Source organism: Cebus imitator, unplaced genomic scaffold, assembly GCF_001604975.1.
Source record: "Cebus imitator isolate Cc_AM_T3 unplaced genomic scaffold, Cebus_imitator-1.0 Scaffold77, whole genome shotgun sequence".
Classification (NCBI taxonomy): Eukaryota; Metazoa; Chordata; class Mammalia; order Primates; family Cebidae; genus Cebus; species Cebus imitator.
Window position 1 is genome coordinate 7,059,300 of NW_016107392.1, and position 23,393 is coordinate 7,082,692.

At 36.2% G+C, this 23,393-nt stretch overlaps 1 protein-coding gene across 8 annotated transcripts in view; it reads right to left on the reverse strand.

Moving 5' to 3' along the window:
- THUMPD2 (THUMP domain containing 2) overlaps positions 1-23,393 on the reverse strand; it is a 44,156-nt gene that overhangs the window by 10,992 nt on the left and 9,771 nt on the right. For 4 of the 8 annotated variants that reach the window (XM_017532592.2, XM_017532596.2, XM_017532589.2 and 1 more), the window contains 5 exons: positions 22,349-22,426; positions 20,020-20,072; positions 15,631-15,718; positions 8,536-8,607; positions 7,934-8,048 (listed from right to left, as the gene is read on the reverse strand). In XM_017532592.2, the coding sequence (XP_017388081.1) occupies positions 7,934-8,048; positions 8,536-8,607; positions 15,631-15,718; positions 20,020-20,072; positions 22,349-22,426 (406 nt within the window). Of the gene's footprint in view, positions 1-3,744; positions 3,846-7,933; positions 8,049-8,535; positions 8,608-11,569; positions 11,687-15,630; positions 15,719-20,019; positions 20,073-22,348; positions 22,427-22,819; positions 23,378-23,393 lie in introns of those variants that run through there. The other 4 variants (XR_001826472.2, XM_017532597.2, XM_017532598.1 and 1 more) reach the window with 4 other exon arrangements.

Here is a 23,393-nt window from a genome sequence, read left to right on the forward strand (position 1 = left end):
AAGCTTTCAACAAAATTCTGATCTGTCATCTTAATTCAGAAGTCCATAAACAGTCTTAAACATGCAAAATGTAGTCTGGCATCTGGATTGGGTCAGCATACAATTTACAGTCCAAATGAACATTTCTGAGAACAGAATGCTATAAATAACTAAAATTATATGCTTTAAAATATTTACTATCCAATAAATTGGTTTATTATGGTGTCCCTAAAAACCTATCTGTGCACACTGAAGTTTTTAAGTTTAATACAAGACTATTTTTTTTGAGAAAAAATAATTTGTCCACAGTACTACTATTTGAACAAGTTCTGGTAAGTGAAGTATCTTTCAGTTATATTTTTTTCATATGGAAAGTGTAAATATTTCAGCCTTCCAGTTCACAGTCCCTCCATTCACAGTGCCTTTGACAAATATGTTCATAATACAAAACTCAAATTACCTCTATTATTCTTGTAATTGTTTTACCAAATTTAGATGATACAAAGTTAAGGTCTTCCCAGTTTCATTCCGTTCCATTCTAGACTATAAATTTATCCAGTTACAACAAGGAAAATCATCAGGAGATTCTTTCCATACCATATCCAAAGTATATTTACGGAATTTCATAATTAAGTATTGTGCACTGTTGAGCTTTCAGTAATTTGTTCATTTCCTCCTTTGTGTTTTTAGGGAAAGATGATCAATGTCTTCCTGTTGCCAGCTTTGTTTTTAATAACTGCAATTCACCAAAAAATTTAAAAGTTAAAGTATTTTGGCACTTCATTTGTTGAATCCTTTGATTACAGATTTCCAGCATATTCTGATAAAATGCAATCAAAATTAGGCAACTTTTTTTTTGTGTGTGTGTGTGTGTGTGTGTGTGTAAAGTTTGTAGCACCATCCTAGGACACTCTGGCTGATTTACAGACTAATTCTTTGAAGGCTTACACTTTAAAACCCAATTGATGGGCAAGCAAAAAGGATAAGCATACTGCCATGCAGACATATTTTTTTTGCATTCAGTCATCTTCATCACAAATAGTTTCTAGTTCAGCTATTCTGTATACAATTAAAAACGAAGGCCGGGTATTGTGGCTCACGCCTATAATCCCAGCACTTTGGGAACCCAAGGCAGGCAGATCACAAGATCAAGAGTTTGAGACTATCTTGGCCAACACTGTGAAACCTCGTCTCTATTAAAATACAAAAATTAGCTGGATGTGGTGGTGTGTGCCTGTAGTCCCAGCTACTCGGAAGGCTGAGGCAGGAGACTTGCTTGAACCCGGGAGGTGGAGGTTGGCAGTGAGCCAAGATCGTGCCACTGTACTCTAGCCTGGTGACAGAGCAAGATTCTGTCTCAAAGAAAAAAAAGAAAAACAGCCAGGTATGGGGTGGCTCACACCTATAATCCCAGCACTTTGGAGGCTGAGCTAGGAGGATCACTTAAGACCAACCTGGGCAATACAGTGAGACCCCATCTCTATTTTTTTTAAAAATGGCATTAGCCAGGTGTGGTGGTGAGCGCCTACAGTCCGAGCTACTTGGGAAGCTGAGGTGGGCGGACTGCTTGAGCCCAGGAGTTCATTCAAGGCCGCAGTAAGCTATCATCAAAACCACTGTGCTCTAGCCTGGGTGACAGAGCAAGTTCCTGTCTTAAAAAAAAAAATCAATTATTTTGACAACTTAAGTGTCTATTTCAATGAACACTGCAGCTTGTTTGGAGGTAATAATGACTTATATGGATATCACATTAAATTTCAAGTGCATTTCTGCTCCATAGGCATTAGTAAGAATATTAATTTTTAACACGATGTTGTGGCTCACCAAAGTAATACATAAGCACACAGATGCACAATGCTGAACTGAATTTACAGTAGCATTCATAGAAAAAAGTTGCATCTTTGACAGAAGAAAAAAAAAAAACCACTGAAATTTCCAAGAATTAGGATTAAAAAAAAAAACAAAACTACTATTGGAATTGACTTAACTGATTATCTTTCTGAATCATGTGATGATACTGAGATGATATTGATATAAAACTGGCAACATTTAACTGTCTGCAAAGGTCTTCTGCTACTGAAGCCCACATATCAATAGCATATTAATAGCTTCATTTTGCTTAGGTGCATAAAAAAATTTATAACTGAATATGAGCAAAATAAATTTGGAAGGTAAACATTCGGTCTAAAAGGAAAGTCAAACTTTATAGAGTGATACTTTAAATGCATTTTTTTTCAGCTGCATGTGATAAATAGTTGGCTTTGGACCAAGCATTCTTAGGGTTACTAAGTTTTTATTTTTTTCCTTCAACTTTTAAGTTCCAGGGTATATGTGCAGGATGTACAGATTTGCGACATAATGTGCTGTGGTGGTTTGCTGCAGATGAACCATCACCTTGGAATTAAGCCCAGCATCCATTAGCTATTCTTCCTAATGCTCTCCCTCTTCTCACCCTTCCCCAACAGACCCCAGTGTGTGTTGTTCCCCAACCATGTGTCCATGTGTTCTCATTGTTCAGCTCTCACTTATAAGTGAGAACACGCGGTGTTTGGTTTTCTGTTCCTGCGTTAGTTTGCTGAGGATAACAGCTTCAAGCTCCATCCATGTCCCTGCAAAGGACATTATCTCATTCCTTTTTATGTTTACATAGTATTTCATGGTATATATGTACAATATTTTTTTTTTTATCCAGTCTATCATTGATGGGCATTTGAGCTGATTACATGCCTTTGCTATTGTGAATAGTGCTGAAGTGAACATAGGTGTGCATGTATCTTTATAATAGAATGATTTATATTCCCTTGGGTATCTACCCTGTAATGGAATTGCTGGGTCAAATGGTATTTCTGCCTCTGGATCCTTGAGGATTCACCACACTGTCTTCCCAATGGTTGAACTGATTTATGCTCCCACCAATGGTGAAAAAGCGTTCCCTTTCATCTGCAACTTCACCACCATCTGTTGTTTCTGGACTTTTTAAGAATCACCATTCTAACTGGCATGAGATGATATCTCATTGTGGTTTTGATTTGCATTTCTCTAATGATCAGTGCTATTGAGCTTTTCTTTGTATGTTTGTTAGCCACATGAATGTCTTCTTTTGAGAAGTGTCTGTTCATGTCTTTTGCCCACATTTTAATGGGTTGTTTTTTTCTTGCTAATTTGTTAGGCTGAGGCGACCAGCCTGGGCAACATGGCAAAATCCCATCTTTACTAAAAGTACAAAAATTAGCTGGGCGTGATGGTGCATGCCTATAATCCCAGCTACTTGGGAGTCTGAGGCAGGAAAATTGCTTGAACCTGGGAGGCAGAGGTTGCAGTGAGCTGAGATTGCACCACTATACTCCAGGCTGGGCGACAGGGCAAGACTGTCTCAAACAACAACAAAAATTTGTTTAAGAACTACTACATATTAAGGTAAATACTAGATGCCTCTATAAACAGACTTGTTTCATTTGGTCAGTGATATTGCCATGGCCTTCACAGGATTGTAAATATCAACAAATATTTACTCAAGTTACACGTTCATTAGCTTTCTTAAGAAATAGACACTCAGTATTTACTTTTTCATTAAAAATGCATTTTTAAAACTTTACTTCTTCCGAGTTTATTACAAAATAGAGGTGTAATAAATACACTTTACTGAACAATGGAAAAGAACTTATACCATACAATAAGTGATAAAGCTTTTGCAGCAAGAACATGGGAACTACTCTCTACGTTGAACTTCATATCCCCTATTTTCTACACATATTTCATATACACGTATCTCTTATCACTTTCCACATTTCCCTCTGACTTCCCAAATGGGCAGCCTGATAGCTTTATGAATCTTGCAGAATACAGCATGGGCCATAGACACCTGGCTAGAACATGAAGGGCCAAGCCAGCAGAATCAGGACAGGTAGCGGAGGAGAAAACACAGCAGGATAAAAGAAAATACAAACACCACATTATGTGGTATTTACGGGTGTCCTAAAAAAAGCATGCCATCTTACTACAAGGGTGGAAACTTGAGAACAAAGCACAATTGTTGCCAATAATCCTATTATAAACCTACATTTAAATGGTGTGTGAAAGGCTACAGAATGTCTAACTGGAAGGAAAGAAAGTATTTCCTTTTATCTATGATTTTGCTATTTTAATTAAAGCATAAATGTGTTTCTTTTGCTCAAATCTGTTTACATTATAGCTTCTATTTTATATTGAGAATGTAAATATATCGGCAGATTTAAAAAAGCCTAATGACTAATTGCTATTTCCTAACATAAGTTGTAACATAATATTCATTTGATTCCAAATTTTCATAATGATTAAAACTTAAGAATAAATACATATGATTTCTTCATGTTAAAAGATCATTTCTTTTTTTTTTTTTTGAGACAGAATCTCGCCATGTCACCTAGGCTGAAGTGCAGTGGCACAATCTAGGGTCACTGCAACCTTCGCCTCTTAGGTTCAAGCGATTCTTCTACCTCAGCTTCCCAAGTAGCTGGGACTACAAGCATGAGCCACCATGCCTGGCTAATTTTTGTTTTTGTTTTTGTATTTTTAGTAGAGACAGAGTTTCACCATGTTGACCATGCTGGTCTTGAACTCCTGAGCTTAAGTGATCTGCCTGCCTCGGCCTTCCAAAGTGCTGATTATAGGCATGAGCCACTGCGCCTGGCCAAGATCTTTTTTTTTATATTAGTTGAGGGTTATAAAACAAAAGGTAGGGTTATACAACTAAAGGTTATTAAAAAGGTAGGAAAAAGTAAAGTCATTAAAGCACATAGAGGCTGACGATTGTGATTTTACAGAAATGTAAGTCATAATGGGAGTGAATATTACTAACTTCCTAGATATACCAACATACCAATGCTTACAGATGTTTTACTAATTCATGCTGTGTGTTAGACACTGTATTCTGTTTATGTAATAAATCCTCACTACAGCCTTATGGAATGGTATTATAATCTTCATATTACAGATGAGAAAATAAAGGGAGGTCCAGTTTTTCTGCTGAAGGCCATACAGTGAGGAAACGATGGTGGAGCTAGGATTTATACTTGGTCTGACTCTAAAGTCAGTAAGTGTTCTTAATTCCTACAGTAAAAAGGCATGAGATCTTCAAATCTGTCAATATTAAACAAGGGATTCATAGATCTCAACACTCCAACTTGTATTTATAATTAGAGCTCTTAGAAACCAAATTAATGAAGAAAATAAATGCTTTTATCTAGCCTGAATGTCCACCTCTAAAGTAGGTGCAATAAAGGGCTAATTATTAAAATTGGCCCCTGTATTAGCAAGACATATAGTTTCTGCTAGACTGAAACAGTATTAAGAGGTTGTGATGAAATAATATAAAACAGATGTTTTATTCTTTCCTCCAGATAGTTATCCTAAAAACAATTCACTGAAGAATTATCTAAAAATGATATAATATGAAAAAAAGTTTATCTCAGTAGTAAAGAAAGGTAAATTCAAGCAAACCTATCAAATGTGTAGAGTTTAAAAAACTGTAATAAAAATTATCTCCAGTAACAACAGAGGTTTTGGGAAGAGTGCACTGATGTCCATAGCCGATTTGGGGTGACCTGTTTTCATGTCTATTCTCCTTCCTCTGCCTTCTCCTGCTCCTAGGAGTGCACTGGATCCCATCCTTTCTCAGGGGCCTAGATATAGCAGATGAGCGAGTCTCCTCTCTCCTCTATCATGCCAAATTCCTCCTTTTCATTTGATCTCTTCTTTAGCAAGATCATTCTATATACAAAAAAAATTCTAATTTCTATCTTCAAAAAAAATCCCTGATTGATCCCCAATATCCCTTCTTTCAGTTATTGCTCCATTTCTATGCTCTGCTTATCAGCCAAACTGCTCAAGAGAATGCTCTAAACTAGTTGTCTTCAAGTTAGCCCCTCCCATTCTCTCAAGAGCCCCTCCAGGGAAACTGTCCTTGACTTCTGCAGTCACCAGGCCTCTTTGTACTTCACCAATGAGAAGCAGCTGACACAGTTGATCTTTCTTTCTTCTCTGGATTCTTACATTCCTACATCACTGGCTGTTCCTCTACCAGATGCTCACCTTCTAGAAGTCCAGGCATCTGAGTACTCCAAGGCTCAGTCCCCTTTCCCTTCCCTACTTACACTCATTCCCCGGGAGATTTCATGAAACTAAATGATCTCTATACTGGTGATGTTCAACGTCTCCCCTAAACTCCAGATTTGTATACTGATGTACTAACTTGACAACTTCACTTAGGGTCTAATAATAGTGTGCAATTTAACAGGTCCTCAACTGGAACTAGATCCCCCATCTGTCTTCCCCATCTCAGTAATGATAACTCCATCCTCTAGCTGTTCAAGCCAGAAGCTTAGAATGTTCTCTTTCTCAACAGTCCACATCCAATCCAACAATAAATCCTGTTGGCTCTATCTGCCAGATGTATATCTGACCTTCTCTCAACACCTCCTTAAATACCACCTTGGCCAGGCCACTGTCATTTCTTACCTGGATTATAACTAGAGTTGCAACAGTCTCCTAACAGTCTCTCTGTTTCCATTCTTCCCTCACTACAGTCTAAGAGGGATCCTTTCAAAAATAAGATTTATTCAGTTACCTGGTACCACAGAGAACCTTTAAAAAACAGGCACATACAAACAGTGGATCACTTTTGACAGTCAAAAGTGGATTGCTTTTCTTTTAAAAATGAAATCTTATAGTAAATGCTCCCTAAAGTGAAAATACATAAAAGTGGAGCTGGGAGTGCAACAGAAGTCCAATGGCCAACTCAGTACTTCCTCCCTCATGCCTACAGGGTGCTTTGGAGAACGTAAAGGGATTGAAAACCCACTGCTCTGGAACAACTTATGAAGCAATTTCAGTTTTCTTAAAGGTTTCAAAGAAACAGCATTCTTTAGGGATAAAAAAGCTTACAGTCTAGTCACACCTCAGTTTGTTCCAGCAACTTGTGTCTGCTGCACAGAGTCCTATTAAAAACCTTGGCAGAAAGGCTTAAAAATAAAAGTCACTGGCAGCAAACAACTATGAGATCTCAATCAACAACACAATTTCTTCTTTGGGGATGCTGTACTATGCTTTTATGCAAGTTATCCTGGTATTTTCTTTTGTTGATACTCATTCTCACTACTTTTCTACTATGACAAAATTTTTTAAACAATATTTTGTTCCTCCTGATTATAGGTTTGATATTGGGCCTATCTACTGCCTATCACTGTTAACAGAATGAAATGTTCTTACCTGGGAATTAAATGCACTCATTTTTTAAGGGAGAGAAGTATGCTCGGGGAATAGTAAACAAAACAAAAACAAGGAATAGTTCTAAAAAATAGTCTAAATACCATGGATCTCAGGAAAATATTATTTTGATTGGACTCCGTAGACTTGATTCCTAGGGTAATGCTTTCCCTCTACCTCGTGGGGCGACCAACTGTCCTAGTTTACTCCAGACGTTGCTGATTTTAGCATTGAAAGTCCTGGTTTAGCAAATTGGGATGGGTGATTAGCTTATTCCAGTACATCTCAGGGATACTGTCTAATTGAGACAAGAAAGTAAGATAATTCAGAACATTTCACATAGTTTATTCAAAAGAAATTCAAAGAGTTATTATTACACTGCTTTCTTTATTTGATGGCTATATTAGTTGATCACTGGTTCTGATATGAGAAATGGTTCAGATGTCACAAATCCTTTTTTTCTTTTTAAACAAACACATTTTAAGAAGTCATGCTTTAAATGGTTATGAAAACTACAGAATTGTCACTTCCCAATTATGAACCCCTTAAAAATAAAAAGGTTACACTATTAGAAGTATACCGAGTTTTAGTCCCACAGATACATTACAGGGTAAAACCAACCTTTACATAGTGAGTCTTGTTTTATATTATGATTCTAAATATATTTACATATGTTCACTTTTTCAATTGTTTTACATTTTTAGTATCTTACCTATAACAGAGACTTGAAGTAATTCGATTTTATCCTCGAGGCCTGCAGCTTTTAGATTGTCCCAAGTACCTAGTAACTGTGAGTCACTGACATCAGCACCTACATAATACACATCCTATGGAGAAAGAAATAATATTTTAAGCATAAATAAAATTATTGCATATTTTACGTAGTTAAGATAATCTATCTGCATTTTCTCAAATGACGAAAGTGAAATTAGTAGATTTTAAATTCAGGTTGAAACACATTTAGGGTATTCTTTTAAAATGATAATAGCAAAAAATGTAGTTTTTGTTAAAATTTTAAAAATCTGTTAATATTTTACAATGACAAATGTCTAAAAAATTTGAGGATTAGTATAATCTAGGTCATGACTAATGATTAGAATTCTGTCATATTTTCCTAAATTTATCATAGTATTTAAAGAAATAACATAGCAATTTAATCTTTCATAATCTATTTTGAGTATAGTGAATAATAACTTATATAATTAAAAATAATAATCCCCAAATAGACACTCTACTTTGTAAGTAATTGGTGACTATACTATATATACTGATTAAAGTAGATAAATTGCTTGCTTTACCAAACTTAGAACTTACTGGCCATTCTTTAGCAGCTTCCAAAAGTATTGTTCCAAGTCCACACATTGGATCTAAAACAAATGCACCAGCCTGTAGACAGAAATATGAATTTGGTATTATTAAGACTACCAGAGTAGGTATTACAAAAGAAAGCTGGCCGGGCACGGAGGCTCACGCCTGTAATCCCAGCACTTTGGGAGACTGAGGCAGGTGGATCACAAGGTCAGGAGTTTGAGACCAGCCTGACCAACATGGTGAAACCTCATCTCTACCAAAAATACAAAAATTAGCCAGGCATGGTGGTGCACGCCTATAGTCCCAGGTACTCGGGAGGCTGGGGCAGAAGAACTGCTTAAGCCTGGGAGGCGGAGGTTGTAGTGAGTCAAGATCACAGCACTACACCCTAGCCTGGGGGACAGAGCGAGACTCTGTCTCAAAAAAAAGAAAGAAATAAGAAAACTAAAACTTGAGGAATCAATATTTCAAGAGTAAAGATTACTTTTTACACTTTATTAAGAATTTCAGGTAGTTCAAGCCCTAATGCAGGAGTGTGTTCATCAGGTTTATAAATTAGGAAGGCAGCCATTATGGCCAAAGCATAGCGAGTAAGAAGGAAAAGGTAGTGAGAGCCCCAGAGAGGGAGCTAGGGGATTCTGTCAAGAGGGCTGGGTTATGCTGTGTGTTGTAACAACCCCCAAATCCTAGAGGTTTAAAACAAGAAGCTCACACTGCATGCCCACATTAGGGTACCTGGGGCCTCTGCTCGTCACTTTGGAACCCAAACTGATGAAGCAATCATCATCTTGAGTGCTGCCATCACCCTGGCAGAGGCAAAGAAAGCATGACAAATTGTCCACTGGCTCAGAAAGGTGCCACCTGGAAGTGAGGCACATTACTTCCACCAGCATTTAACTGGCTAAAGCATGTTAGTCACGTGGCAACACAGTGTCAAGGGGCTGGGAAAGTATAATCCTATATGTACCTGGGACAAGAATAGGAAATTTGGAGAAAAAACTACTTACTCCCACTGTGAAAATCACAGCATGCCAGATCTCATAGGTGGTGTGAGAATTCTGGTTCTATTTTGAAGGATGGGAAAGTACTGGAGGGTTTGAGGACAGGAGTCCCATGACATTACATTTTAAAGGGATCATTTTGGCTGTTCTGTAGAGGTCAGATCACAGAAGGATAAGAGTGCTGGACAGTCCAGTCAAGAGATGATGGTGGCTTAAGAGTGTTGCGGATGTGGTGAGAAATGGTGGGATTCTGGATATATTTTAAAATGTGAAGCCAAAAATGGAAGGGATGTGGAATGTTAATGAAAGACAACAGTCTGGAATGTCTAAAAATTTTGACTTGAGCAACTGGAAGAATGGAGTTGCCTGTTTCTGAAGTGGAAAGAGTTGGGGAGGAGACACTTTGGGGGAGACGAGTATAGTTCTGGCCTTGTTAATTTTGAGACACCCTGTAGACTTCCAAGTGTGAATGTCACGTGAGTCACTGGACATATGAGTCTACAGTTCAGGTAGAGGTTCAGGCTAGATAGGAATTTGGGAATAGTCAGTGTCAGTTAGCTTATAAATGATATTTAAAGCATCAGAACTGGATGTGATCATTTACAAAGCAAGAGAAGTTAAAAAACAGAAGCCTATGAATTGACCCCTGGAGATCTCTCAGGTGCAGATGTTTGGAAGAGGAAGATTAGCCACACACATTGAGAAGCAGCTCATTCTAATATAGGAGGAGAACCTGGAGTAGTGTTTCTGAAACAAAGTGAAGAAACTGGTTCAAGAAGGAGTGTGATCACAGTGTCGGAGTGACAGAAGGGTAAGTGAGATGAGCAGTTTCAGTGGAGTGTTGGTGATGAAAGCGCCATGGAAGCCGCTACAGGAGAGAATGGGAAGAAGGGAGGTAGAGACAGCCAATGGAGATAATTATTTTACAGACTTTCTCCACGAAGGGAAGCAGAGAAAGGGGTGGTGGCTGAAGGGACATATGCATTCAGGGGAGAGTTTTTATTTTTTTAAGTTGAAAGACATTTCAGCAGGTGTACATGCTGATGCGGATGACCCAGTAGAAGGAAAAATTCCTAAGTTTACAAGAGGGAATGAAATCCGGTACGCAGGTATTAGAGTTGAACAGGACAGTTCTCTTATTGTAATGACAATGGGACAGGGTATGTGGGCATAGATTTGGATATGTTGGTAGACTTGGTGAGGAGAACATGCGGAAGTTCTCTTCAGATTCTATTATTTAAGTCAAGAAGGAAGAGTTAAAAGTATGGGCAAGGAAATGACTATAATGATAAAAAAAAAATTTTTTTTTGAGACAGAATCTCGCTCTGTCACCCAAGCTGGAGTGCAATGGCACGATCTCAGCTCACTGCAGCCTCCACCTCCTGCGTTCAAGCAATTTTCCTGCCTCAGCCTCTTGAGTAGCTGGGATTACAGGCGCGCATCACCCTGCCTGGCTAATTTTTGTATTTTAGTAGAGAAGAGGTTTCACCATGTTGGTCAGGCTGGTCTCAAACTCCTGACCTTGTGATCCGCCCACCTCAGTGTCCCAAAATGTTGGGAACACAGGTGTGAGCCATTGTGCCCAGCTGATAGAACTTTTAAAAATCCAAGCTGTGAAGAATGGATGAACACAGGTGGTAAGCAACAGGGGTCAGGTTAAATGACTAGAGGTCCTTGTGGGTTTAAAGATTTGTGTTTGGGTCGCAAAGAAAGTGAACAGGAAAGAGAAGGTGGTTAAGAATAAGATTCCGGAAACTGAGATTTCTGGAAGGGCTACCCTTCTGAGTATGACAAGGTCTAGGATGTGACTACAGCAGATGAATAGGGAAGCTAAGAAACAAAGAGGCAGGTTACTGAATGGTTACAGAGACCAAAGAATCATGACAGGATAATGGCCTGTACTGTTATAGGAATGAGAGCTAGAGATTTGATGGGGGTGATCTGATGGCATGTGCTTCAAAGGCATTGTCAGGTTCTGGGCAGAAGGAAGAAAACCATTGTCTAGAAGGGGCAAGGAGGAGCAGGTAGGAACGTACCCCACTTCAGGCCCAGTGGTACTCAAGATAGGGGAGAAAAAAATCCACCACTTGATATGTCCACAGAGGAAGCAGAGTCCTCTGTGGACAGTCATTTCAGCCAGAGCCATATGGTACCTAATGGAAAGAAATAAAATGCTCTTCAGGAGATAGAAACCTTTCCCTGGTACTAAATTTTAAAGAGAATATCATATGACTCCCCCATGAAGGGGCAGTAAGGAGCAGAAGGACTAATTTAGTTTAAAATTGTTAATAGTATGAGAACTCATTTTTATTAGGATCTTAAATGTGCCGTACACTGTGCTCCTTCTCTTCCATGGTCTGTGTTCAATGACATAATCTGACCTCAAGTATCTTTAAGTGGCTTAACTTTACCTTAGAACCTTTTCTGGCCATGACACCTGTAGACACAGGCTGAGGTAGAGAAGTATTTCTGCATACTTATAACAACAATTAAAATTTATAGAACTTGATTTCCCTTATTATGATACAGGAAGGAGAACAGTTTATAGTAAAACATGGGTATAGTAAATACCCAGCATCCCATTCTTAAATTTCATTTTTAGTGGCACTGGCCTACCCAAGGCTGAGCTGTCTGTGTCTGCTCTGGGTACTATGCTCCAAAGAGGGAAAGGGATCAGGTTGGATACTGGGGTCACTTAGACTATGGGTCACCACACATTCCCTCCAAAAGAAACTCTACTGTGCCACTTCCCAGGTTCTTTAACAGACCTCCTTTGCCAGTGGTCACATTTAGAGAGACATTTCCTACTTTTTGTAGTCCCAGGGCAAATTCACAGTAAGAAAACGTTTTATTGAGCGTTATCTTTGGATATTTTTGATCATTTACCTTTGACTTTTCTGAAAAACATGTTTATATCAAAACAAAGGTAACATTTCAAATGTGTAGGTGATTATGTAAGTTTATATTTAAATACAAACGCTGGTGAAACCACTGGCAGTTTGGGAAAAAAAATTAACCACACCTCTTTCTTTATATGGAAAAAATCTGAACTAAAGATTTAAATCCAACAAAAAAAGAAAATCATGGGTTCTTGGTACCTGGTAATCTGAAAGAGGCTCCATCCTCCACTCTCAACTCTAAGCTATTTGTTTCTGCTGAGCCAAGTGATGCTCAGACCTGGAGGCAAGAGAAGACCTGGCACTAAGAGAAGCCCTAGGCTCCGTCACAGTCTCAGAAAAAGGAACTTGTACGGGGTCTCCCAGTTGTGGGTTCGGTAGCGATAGAGAACAGCAGTGGAAACTAGAGGGGAGAATTGGTATAATTAGGGAAGAGCTTAATCTTCAGAGATCTATGGACCCAAAGAGAGGTCAGTGAATAGAGATGTTTCCTCTAGGTGTATCAGCAGGACTGACAGATTCTCCTCACACTGCTGAGGCTGGGGTGCCAGAGATCCATTTGCCTTTCACCATTTATAGGATTCTGGCCATTTAAAATACTTAACAGTCACATTTTAGCCCTGGTGAGCTATAACAAAACACATAAACAAAAACCAATGGCACATCTAAAAAAAAAAAAAGAAGGAGGTCCCTCAGTAGTTTTAGAGTAAATAGGCAGAATAATCAGAACAACCTAGTGAAACAGAACTACTAATTAATGGAGGACACACATCAATATTGGAATAAAAGAAGAGCTTTCTGAGATATTCAAATGTGACACACATACCTTTCTGAAGCTAAAAAATGATGATTTTAAGCTAAAAATATAAATAAATTAAAATACAGCATGTTTCTGTGACTCTTGTTGTCATTAGGAAGATAATGTTCAAGAATAACTCAAAATGCAAGGCCAAAATACAAAGTGGTGGAAATCATGTCAAAGGGATAGGAGACTTGGAGGATAGAGCCCGGAAGCTTAACATGTTTATAACAGGAATTTCAGAAGTAGGAAAAAGAAAGAAGTTTAAAGTTAAATTCTCTAAATAGTTGAAGCAATAATTAAATAATGGAAGAAAGAATGCTTAGGCTGAAGAAGTCAAAATAAATAATAATTTTTATAATTATATATTCTAAATAGTAATTATAGTTATTAACTATAATTTTGGTAATAATAATCGTTATAATTATTATACCAAAATGGCAGCTAATACTTAGATACTATCTGTATGTTAGGCACTGTTCTAATCATTTTATTAATGCTAATTCATTTAATCTTGTTATGATCCCATGAGATATTACTACTCTTTTTATCTTGCAAATGAGAAACCGAGGCATAAAGATGTTAAATATCCTGCCCAAAGCTTCCCATCCAGTAAGTGGTGGCCAGAACGGGAATCCAGGAAGTAACTCACCAAGGTCTGGGCTAAATAGAAAAGACTTATACAGAAGCATATTCTGGTAACATTCCTGAGCTTTAAGATTAAAGAGAAACATCTTACAAGTTTCCAAAACGAAGAAAACAAGTAGTTACGAAGGAAAAGAAAAATCCCGCTGGCATGGTCTGCTAATCTGTGCCATCAGAAGTTAAATGACAATGAAATAGCATCTACAGACATCTGAGAGAAAAGACCTGCAATTCAGGAATCCTACACCCAGCCAAGTCAGATATACCCAGGATAACAGGAAGAAATTTGAAGATACAAAGGAATTCAGACAGTGTATCATTTAAATACCACATTTGAGGAAAACACCTAAGACAAGACTTTACCCAAGCAACAAGTAAACCAGAGCAGAGGCCTCAAACAGGGAAAGACAAAGAGAAGAACAGACATGGAAAAGAGCAACACACATTACAATATGTCTACGTGTGTGTATACAAAAATGTGTGTGTGTTACATGCAATTCTATCTAATGATTAAGAATAGGCTGTGTAATGTAAGTGCTAACAACTTTCAAAACACAAGAACATGCTCAAGGGACGTTCTGGTACATCATAAATAATTTAGCTTATCTAGTAGTTGGGGCTTGGGAGAGAAAGGTAAAAATGTTCAAAGGTATCACTGTAGGGAGAAGAGGAAGAAAACTACTCTAAAGCTCTCATCTTATGACAGGAAAGAAGGGGAAGTTGGGGAACGTTAGAGTGCCTTGGTAAAAACAGTGTGTCTTGGCAGAGGAAATAGTTGATTTTCTGTTTTAAATTAAGAATAGAGTTATATATGTTTGTTAATAGAGCTGCAACAAAGGATTTTAATGGAATAGAACAATGAAGCAAAATCTCTAACCTCAGGGAGAACAATGTAATGATTAGCAAGTAACTAGATCCAACTAGTGATAGTAAGAGAAGTAAACTGTGAGCAGTTATGAACAGAGTAAAAGTAGGAAGAATATATTCAAGTCTATCTGTCATAACGTTTACTGAATTCTCTCACTGAAAGAGAGACCATCAGAGGCGGGTAAAAATAGCTGGGTGTTTGTAAGAAAATATTTAAAGTTGGAAAAAAAAGCAATGGCAAAGAAATATTAGGCTGATGTAAACAAAAAGGAGTGAAAATATTAGTAAGACAGTGAGACTTAAATTTAAACTTAATCAAGATAGAGAGGATTTAAGTAACAAAAAGGCACAATTCACAATGATGTGTTGACAGTCATGAACATGTATATACCAAGCCACATGGCAGCTGAATAATTCAACAACTCACAAAAATGCAAAAACTTTAAGCAACACATACAATAATGTAATGAGATTTCAAAAAATTCTTTCAGAATGGAGCAGAGAAACACACAGTGAGTAAAAATAATGGAGAACATTTCTTCACTAAAAGATAAAATCATCTTCTGTCCATAGAACACTTACAAAAATTGACCAAGGTCTTGGTCACCCAGAAAAACTTAAAATTTAAGAATCAGAGGCTTTACAGGCCACATTTCCTAACTGTGACACAGGCCCAGCTTTTTCAGAGCCAAAATACTCTCAGAAGTTCAACAATATGTAAAAGCATTACTGCAGCAGTTTGTAGGTATAATGGCAAAAGAAAAGAAAGGAAATGAAAGAATAAGTGTTAAGAAAAAGCAAGTAACACAAATGTCCATCAATAAGAGACTGTGTAAGTTAATTATGAAAAGAACCTTGCCATTTACAGAGATAAAAACATTTTTCTTACCTTAATGTCAGCGAGAGATGCCATTGCCCACGCTATGGTAGATCGCAGTCCAGCTGTCTTGATGTAAGCTCTGCTGGCTAGAGGAACCCTACAAAGAAAAGAATCTGATCATAGATTATTACACATTAAACAACAAGATATAAAAATGGTTTACCTGTCCAAGTTTGAGAATCATTTAAACATACTCATCCAATGTACATGAGAGTATTCCCTAAGTTAGAGAATGTTTTTGTCTTATTACAAAAATACCTTCTTTAATGGGCAGCTTGTCTATCCAAGCGAGGGTAGAATTTCAGAAAGGTAAATTTTTAAACAACTGAAATTTAAACTCTCACATATTTAATGTATAAAAATGTAATTATACATGAGGAAAATCTTTCTTATACTTCCCTGTCTTCCCATACAGAGTAGACCTTTTTTTTGCTGTCTGAAGTCATGAAGGGGAATGTACTATTTTGTGATATGAATGTAGTATAGGAAGTAGAACTGAATGGATGCTAACCCTTAAAATCTGTTTGCTATAAAAAGTCCCTTTTGAAGGTTTGCTTTTTGGTTATTTGCATCTTTCCCAAAAGATGAAACGAAGCATGACATTGCATTGTCTAAAATAATTTACTGAATGATGGGCTAAAGGAGACATCTCCAAATGAGTTCACTGGTCTCCAACACGCATCACTTCACACTTTATCCTCCACCTCATCAATGCCACTATCACATCAATATTTCCAGATTTGATAGAAAATTTCAAAATGTCATATATTATTTCTATCCTTCCAATGCAATGAACAAGATAAATCTCCTTGGAAATTTCAACTTTCCAAGCTTTTCTAGTTCACTTTTACAATTTGTTGGTAAGATATGAAAATGTGATGTCAAGAATTTGTGCTGGTTTGTTTTGGGTCAGGCTTGTTCCAGAACCAAGAGGGGTCTTCTATGAACATTACATAAAGTCATGATGTTCTTCAAACCCTCCTTAAAGACGTTCAACAGAATTCTAGGTATTTTAATATTAAACACTTATTTCTTTCATTATTTTGTTTCTCATCTTTTTTTGATTTTAAGTTTATCCTGTTGTTGTATTTATTGCAAGCCTCTTAAAATCTTAGAACTAAATGACATATTCCTTTAAAATAAACAGTGTAATTGTATACTTATTATTATAACGAGGAAGTTCTACTTGGCAAACTCATGGGAGTTTGGCTTTTTAATAAGGTTTTTTCAAGAAATAACAATTCACATTGTAAACAGTACTGTATACATATATTTGGAATCAGGGATGTAAACTAGCCGGTGGAAAGGCTATAAAATATTTTGGTCAATAAATTTTGATTCTACAGGGTAAGTTTAGCAATTATCTTGCTATAAAACACATTAGTTTGCATTCTAGATACCAAAAAGGGAGATGCTGTATGAAAAACCAGCTTTGTCCATATACATGAAAAAATGCTCTTCTAAGCATTAGGAATTTATATGGAACCTTTCAAAGTTTTGACAACCATGTATATATTTTTGCTAATAGAAGTTTTTATGGGACATAATTCTCTATTTAATATTTGACAAAAGTGAATGTTCATGTTCTGCTTAAACCTGGGCACACTGATCTCATTACTTCAACAAAAGGGCCCCATTATATCAGTATAATAAAATTATTCAGAAGAAGGCATGTTCAGAAGTAAATTCCTTCAAAACAAAAATAATGCTCTACTTTCATTGAATCTAGCTAATGTACACGGTTCAAAAATAAATGTGGTTTTTGATCATCTTCTCCACATATATGCATTTCTTTTTCATTCTCTTATATACCTTGTATCACCAAGACAAAGACATCCTAATCTATACCTCTAGTCTAGACTCGTTACCTGAACCCAGATCTTTAACTATTATGTGGAAGATAAGTAGTGCAAAGTCAACAGGTATAAACTGAATACACTCTCCAGGATTTCATACACTGCTTCATTTTTTTGTGTCACTTACTATCCACAAATTGGGTACCATAATCTACATCTTCAGTCTAGACTTGTCACCTGAACTCTAGATCTGTAACTTCAAATATCTACTTGAATATCTTCAAATATCTACATTTTCACTGAATACACTGTTTTCTTTCCCTACATTTTATATCTCAAGTGACTAATACCAGTATTTACTAATTGTTCAAATCAGAAATCTGAAATTATTCTAGACTCCTTAACTATTTTTTTGAATTCAGGGCCATTTTCTTAACTCCAAGAGCTTAAATCTTCTCCTTCTCTCTTTTTATTTCTCTTTCATTAACAAATATAATTTTCTTGGTAATTTTTTAAAAATCACAAATCTGATCACATCACTCTTCTGCTTCAAATTCTTATTGCTTCTAAGATAAAATCCAAGCTGTTTAACATACTTATAAGGCATTTCATGGCTTACTTCTAATTTTCTACCACTCTCCCTATGCATTTCTCTGTCCCATCTACACTGAAACTACCTGCCATCCTCCATGTAAATCAAGCTTCCTTGTACCTTCTGCCTTTGCACAGAGATCCCTTGTCTATAATATCCTTTCCTTCTTTTGCCCCCTTGTGACATACCCTTTCTTATTGCTGTCAAGTTTCCTCTTAGGAACACTCCTTTATCTTTTTGCTTACAGATCCTCAGAGTTAGGTTCTCTTTCCTAACTCTAGTCAAGTCACATATCTGTGCTACCACTGGATTGAATTCCTTGAAATTAACACTCATCTTATTCGTCTTTGAACTTTGGGTGTCTAGCACAACACTTGGCATACAGTAAGTGTACAATTGATGCTTTGACCAAAATTAATTGAATTAATCTTACTCCAGCAAATGCTTCTCCCCTCCTCATAGTTGCTGAACTGTTTCAAAAATAAAACAGTTGAAATGTATTCAACACTTACTGTATCCTAGAAATAGTAGCAAAGATTTTCACACAGGTTATCTCATTTAATCCCAAGGACAAGGCTATAAAGTAGGTACTATTATATTCCTGATTTTGTAGCAGAGAAATATGATAATTTGCCCAAACTTGCAGAGTTACAATCATTTGTGGAGAAGACAGAATTTAAGTCCATAGTTCTTATCTGCTATGCCATACTGTACTAGGTGATGTGTACAGTGTGGCATCAGCTATGTGCACTTAATGCTTCATGGGGCTATTGATATCCAAATGGTTTTTTTCCTTTAAAGAAAGGACAGCTCAAATATGAACAATGTCTTTCAGAACTTAGAGACAAATTTTTATGTGATTCTCTACCTTCATGGCTGCTCTCTACTTTGTTTCATCATTTCTGACTTTCTTCTGTTGTTAGGGTCACCAGGTTGCAGTTTCTGATAGCCACTCTCACTTCTCATGTCCAAGCAAATTGTTCTTTTAGCCACCATTCATCACTGAGGTGGCTTCCTTCCTACACTGCGATAGTCAGGCTGACTAAACTCAGAGCATCTACTGGAACCTCGTTTCCAATCAATGCTCAGATTGTATCTTAAGATATGTATCTTAATTAAGATACGTACAAAATTAAGATATCTTAATTTTCAGATACATATCTTTTATTTGTAAACTTTAAGGTACATTATCAATTATTATTTGAAATGCCACAGCATAACATCTTGAATGTTTCTCGTAAGCATTAAAATAATTTTAAATCATCAAATACCTTTTAAAAACATTAATATACGGTTATATTAGTTAAATCAAGAGGACAAAATTTAGCATTTTTATATATAAAAATTGAAAAATGAGTTATTTTATTTGGTGTTAAGAATCTAAATACATTCACTCAGTACTTCTAGGGGTGAGATGCTCTCCTAAGTAAATTTTTTAAGTAATTAGGCTCATTTTTGGGAGGTCAAAGTATAAAAAAATTACTCTATAAATTTAAAAATACATATATTTCATATTTTGCTTGTTTTGCTAGTGCTTCCTACTTTTGTCTTGAAGACCGCCAAAAATTATACTTATTATAATTGCAGAAAAATGTCCATCTTTTAGTTTTCTCCACCCTTTCTGTCTTTAAAATTGTCATAGAATTTTAAAAGCCAGATAGGCAAAATTGTTCAAATTAAAGCCACTGGAGTAGGGCAGCCTAAAAACTTTTTAGGTATAGATACAGGGCTGTGAAAATCATTTAACAATAGAACTAGATATAATTTTCAGTATTAATCATGTAATCAGTAGATTACTGTGATCAAATATTTCACAGCTTTAACTGGTGGTCAGTTCAAATCACATCCACCAAGTTCCAGGAAAATACTTTATTGTCTTAAGCAAAGAATTAAAATGCTTTGCCTTTAAGCTTCTCTGTTATATCAATGCTTCATTCATGCTATAAATAAAAAATGTAAATAATTTAACAATCTGTCCTATGTGACAAACCTGAAGCTTAGAATATCTACCTGAACACAGGAATCCCCACCACAGAATAAATGTCATTTAGATGTATAAAGATCTGAAAGAACAAACACAGAAGTTAGAATGGAACAAGAAACGTTATTACCAAAGTACTGACAATTTGAAATTTCCATTTTAAATTTATATGACCTATGTTTTAAAAAGAAACTCCAAGGCCGCCTTCATCATATTTAGAAAAATGTTCTATAATCTTTTTTTCTTAAGCAGAAGTAAACTAAATTTTAAGTACATTTCATAGAAAAATTCTGAGGTCAATTTGTTATACAGGAGAATCATGTTATAAATAACTCAGAATCAATTTTTCTTACCGGAGGTTCTCGGAATTATAACCGGACCAGACTTTTCAGTATTCTGTGTTACAGAAGATTTCCTAAATCCACCCTAATTCTAACCTCAAATAGGATGAGAGGCCACACAGGGCTATCGGAGGCTGCAAATACTTTCAGGGTAACAGAAAACTTTGTTTAGGCCAAATGTATGGCAGTAAGGGTGTCTTTTCTCTACAAGTAAGTTTCTGTCTCTCTTCATTTTCTTTCTTCTATTAGGTCATGAAGAATATTTAAATGCCCCAAGTTATAATTAGTAGCCCACATAAATTTTAAAAGCTAGACTCTTTCACAGTTTCATAGTCTGATAAAGTTTACAGAATATTTTAAATGCTGTTTTGGACCTCAAGAACATTTGGTTCCTGATACTCTCACCCCAAGCAAGATAACTTTAAATATTAGCAACTTAATCAGAATTATCTCAATATTGATCAATTTCTTCAAGAAAAGACTTAATTGGAGTAATTCCATTTGGTCAATTTAATTACTTGATTAACTGATACATCACAACTAAACCTCCCAATTTTATATATAATGCATTTTAGCAAAATTATTTATTAGAATTCCATTGATAATTTGTTCTAAATATATGACACATTTACATATCAAATGTTATTAAGAATAGTTTTTCCCACTAAAAAATGTTTTCCTGTCAATTTTACAGAAGAAAATTTGTTGAGATTTGATTCTTCTGTCAATTTTATAGTCACAAATTTTACTGCATGTGATTTTTGTGTTGCTAATCTTGTTTTATGTTATTTCTATCCATAAAAGCTATTATTAATTGCATTAAATGGCTGATAGGAATTGAATTTGCTGTATTTATGAGATAATCTATGAGAAAAATAATTGAGACAACGAGATTGACTTGGGGAAATGGGGAAGAGAAAGCCAGAGAGGAGATGATTAAGAATTGGAAAGGTGGCCGGGCACGGTGGCTCATGCTTGTAATCCCAGCTCTTTGGGAGGCCGAGGCGGGTGGATCACGAGGTCAAGAGATCGAGACCATCCTGGTCAACATGGTGAAACCCCGTCTCTACTAAAACTACAAAAAATTAGCTGGGCATGGTGGCGCGTGCCTGTAATCCCAGCTACTCGGGAGGCTGAGGCAGGAGAATTGCCTGAACCCAGGAGGCGGAGGTTGCGGTGAGCCGAGATCGCGCCATTGCACTCCAGCCTGGGTAACAAGAGCGAAACTCCGTCTCCAAAAAAAAAAAAGAATTGGAAAGGTGCAGATAAGAGAAAGATACTCGCATGTCAAAACATTCTTGGGGTTAAAATATTTAGTATGACAAACAATAAAAAATAAATACCTGTTTTTTTTTTTAAGTGAAAAATGTCAGACAAAAGCAAATTTAACAATGAAACAACACATAATGTTCTGATTTATTTGTCCAGTTACTACTCCATTTAAACCTACATAACAAGTAATAAATAAATTTATGAATGTATGAATCATGAAAATGATTGGTTATATGTCAACTCTTTAAGATGGCTTTCAAAAAATAGCAAAGAATATTTTTGTTTCCCCACACAAATACTTGTTTGTTCCAATTAAAAATAGTGTAACGTTATTACATTAATTTTGAAAAATAAAAAGAAAAACATAATCCCCTAACCCTAACAAAGCTACTATTAACATACTATTGAATTTTGTGCAGAACTTTTGTTATTGTTATACATTTTTTTAATATTAGCTAAAATTTTTAAAATCGTAGATTGTGTATATTACAGAGACTATAGAGAACATTGCTGTCACCTCATAATAAATAAATGTTTTTTTCTTCAACTGTAACCAGACAACTCCACTGAAAACTACTAGCAAAACTATCTGTACTATTCTACCGTTTAAAAAATGGACTGCTGGACCCCTGTAGATATACTTTTTACAACTGTAAAATAAAATGGAAAAGTAGGATAAGAATACAGGGCACTGTCCTTAAAGAATTAGGTTACATGTATATAAAACAAAACAAATACTCATTACCTCTAATTTTGGATTCCTCAAATCTGCTTTCCATCCAAAGTGTTTCATAAGAGCAATTCCAATTACTTTTCCTACCTCCTGGAAAAGTAGCAAGTTAAAGAAAAGAAAACTAAAAATTTTTCATTAAGTGTAAATGTAAGCAAAACTAACTGAATAGCCTATAGGAAAATCAAGTCAGACTATCTGATGGTAATTTAGAGATCTGACATTAAAATCGTATGCTAAAGTATTTTCTATTTAAGGCAGAAAGGCTGCATTTTACCTGCCCTAGTCCCCAGTATACTCCATGGCATTAACATGTACTCATGGATAATCTCTATTCTTGTAATTTTAGGAATATGAAAGAACTAGATTATGATATAAATATGGTCATCTGGGTTTCAGGAAACAGATGCAAGCTGAAAGATTAACTATTCAGCTACTATAAGCCTCTATGTTTAAAAATTACCAGATTAGTATCATTAGATTCACCCTTTAGGGTCTGACTCATTTTAAGGTTGATAAAATATTCAGACCAATGCTCTTTAACATCACTGAACTTTGTAAGGGCCAAATGATGAGGTTTAGTGATGGCAACAGTTTGTGGTGTTCGCTCTTCTGTACATTGCTGAGACCTCACATGCATTTGCAGTCTAGGTCCTGGTGACAATCCCATGTACAGGACATGTGCAGAGTAGCCACTGAATAAGCGCAAAGCTGAACTGAAGAGAAACCCCAAAAGTTGAGGATTATGGAATCAGGATTTCCAAATACAAAGGACATCTGTAAATTTAAAGAAATTTTTAGGCAGAGAGTATAAGAAGGTCATACTTGGTATGGCATACCACTCCTCTTAAACATCTGAGGTCAAATTGAAATGTATTTTTAAAGAGATTTAATTCCATAAGAACTAATTGTCTGCCCAGTGATTTGTTCTGTGAGAGGTTTGCATCTCATTTTAAATCTAAAGAGAGAGTAATTAATCCTTTAAAAAAAATGGGGCCCCCAGGCCAGGTACGGTCACTCACGCCTATAATCCCAGCACTTTGGGAGGCCGAGGTGGGCG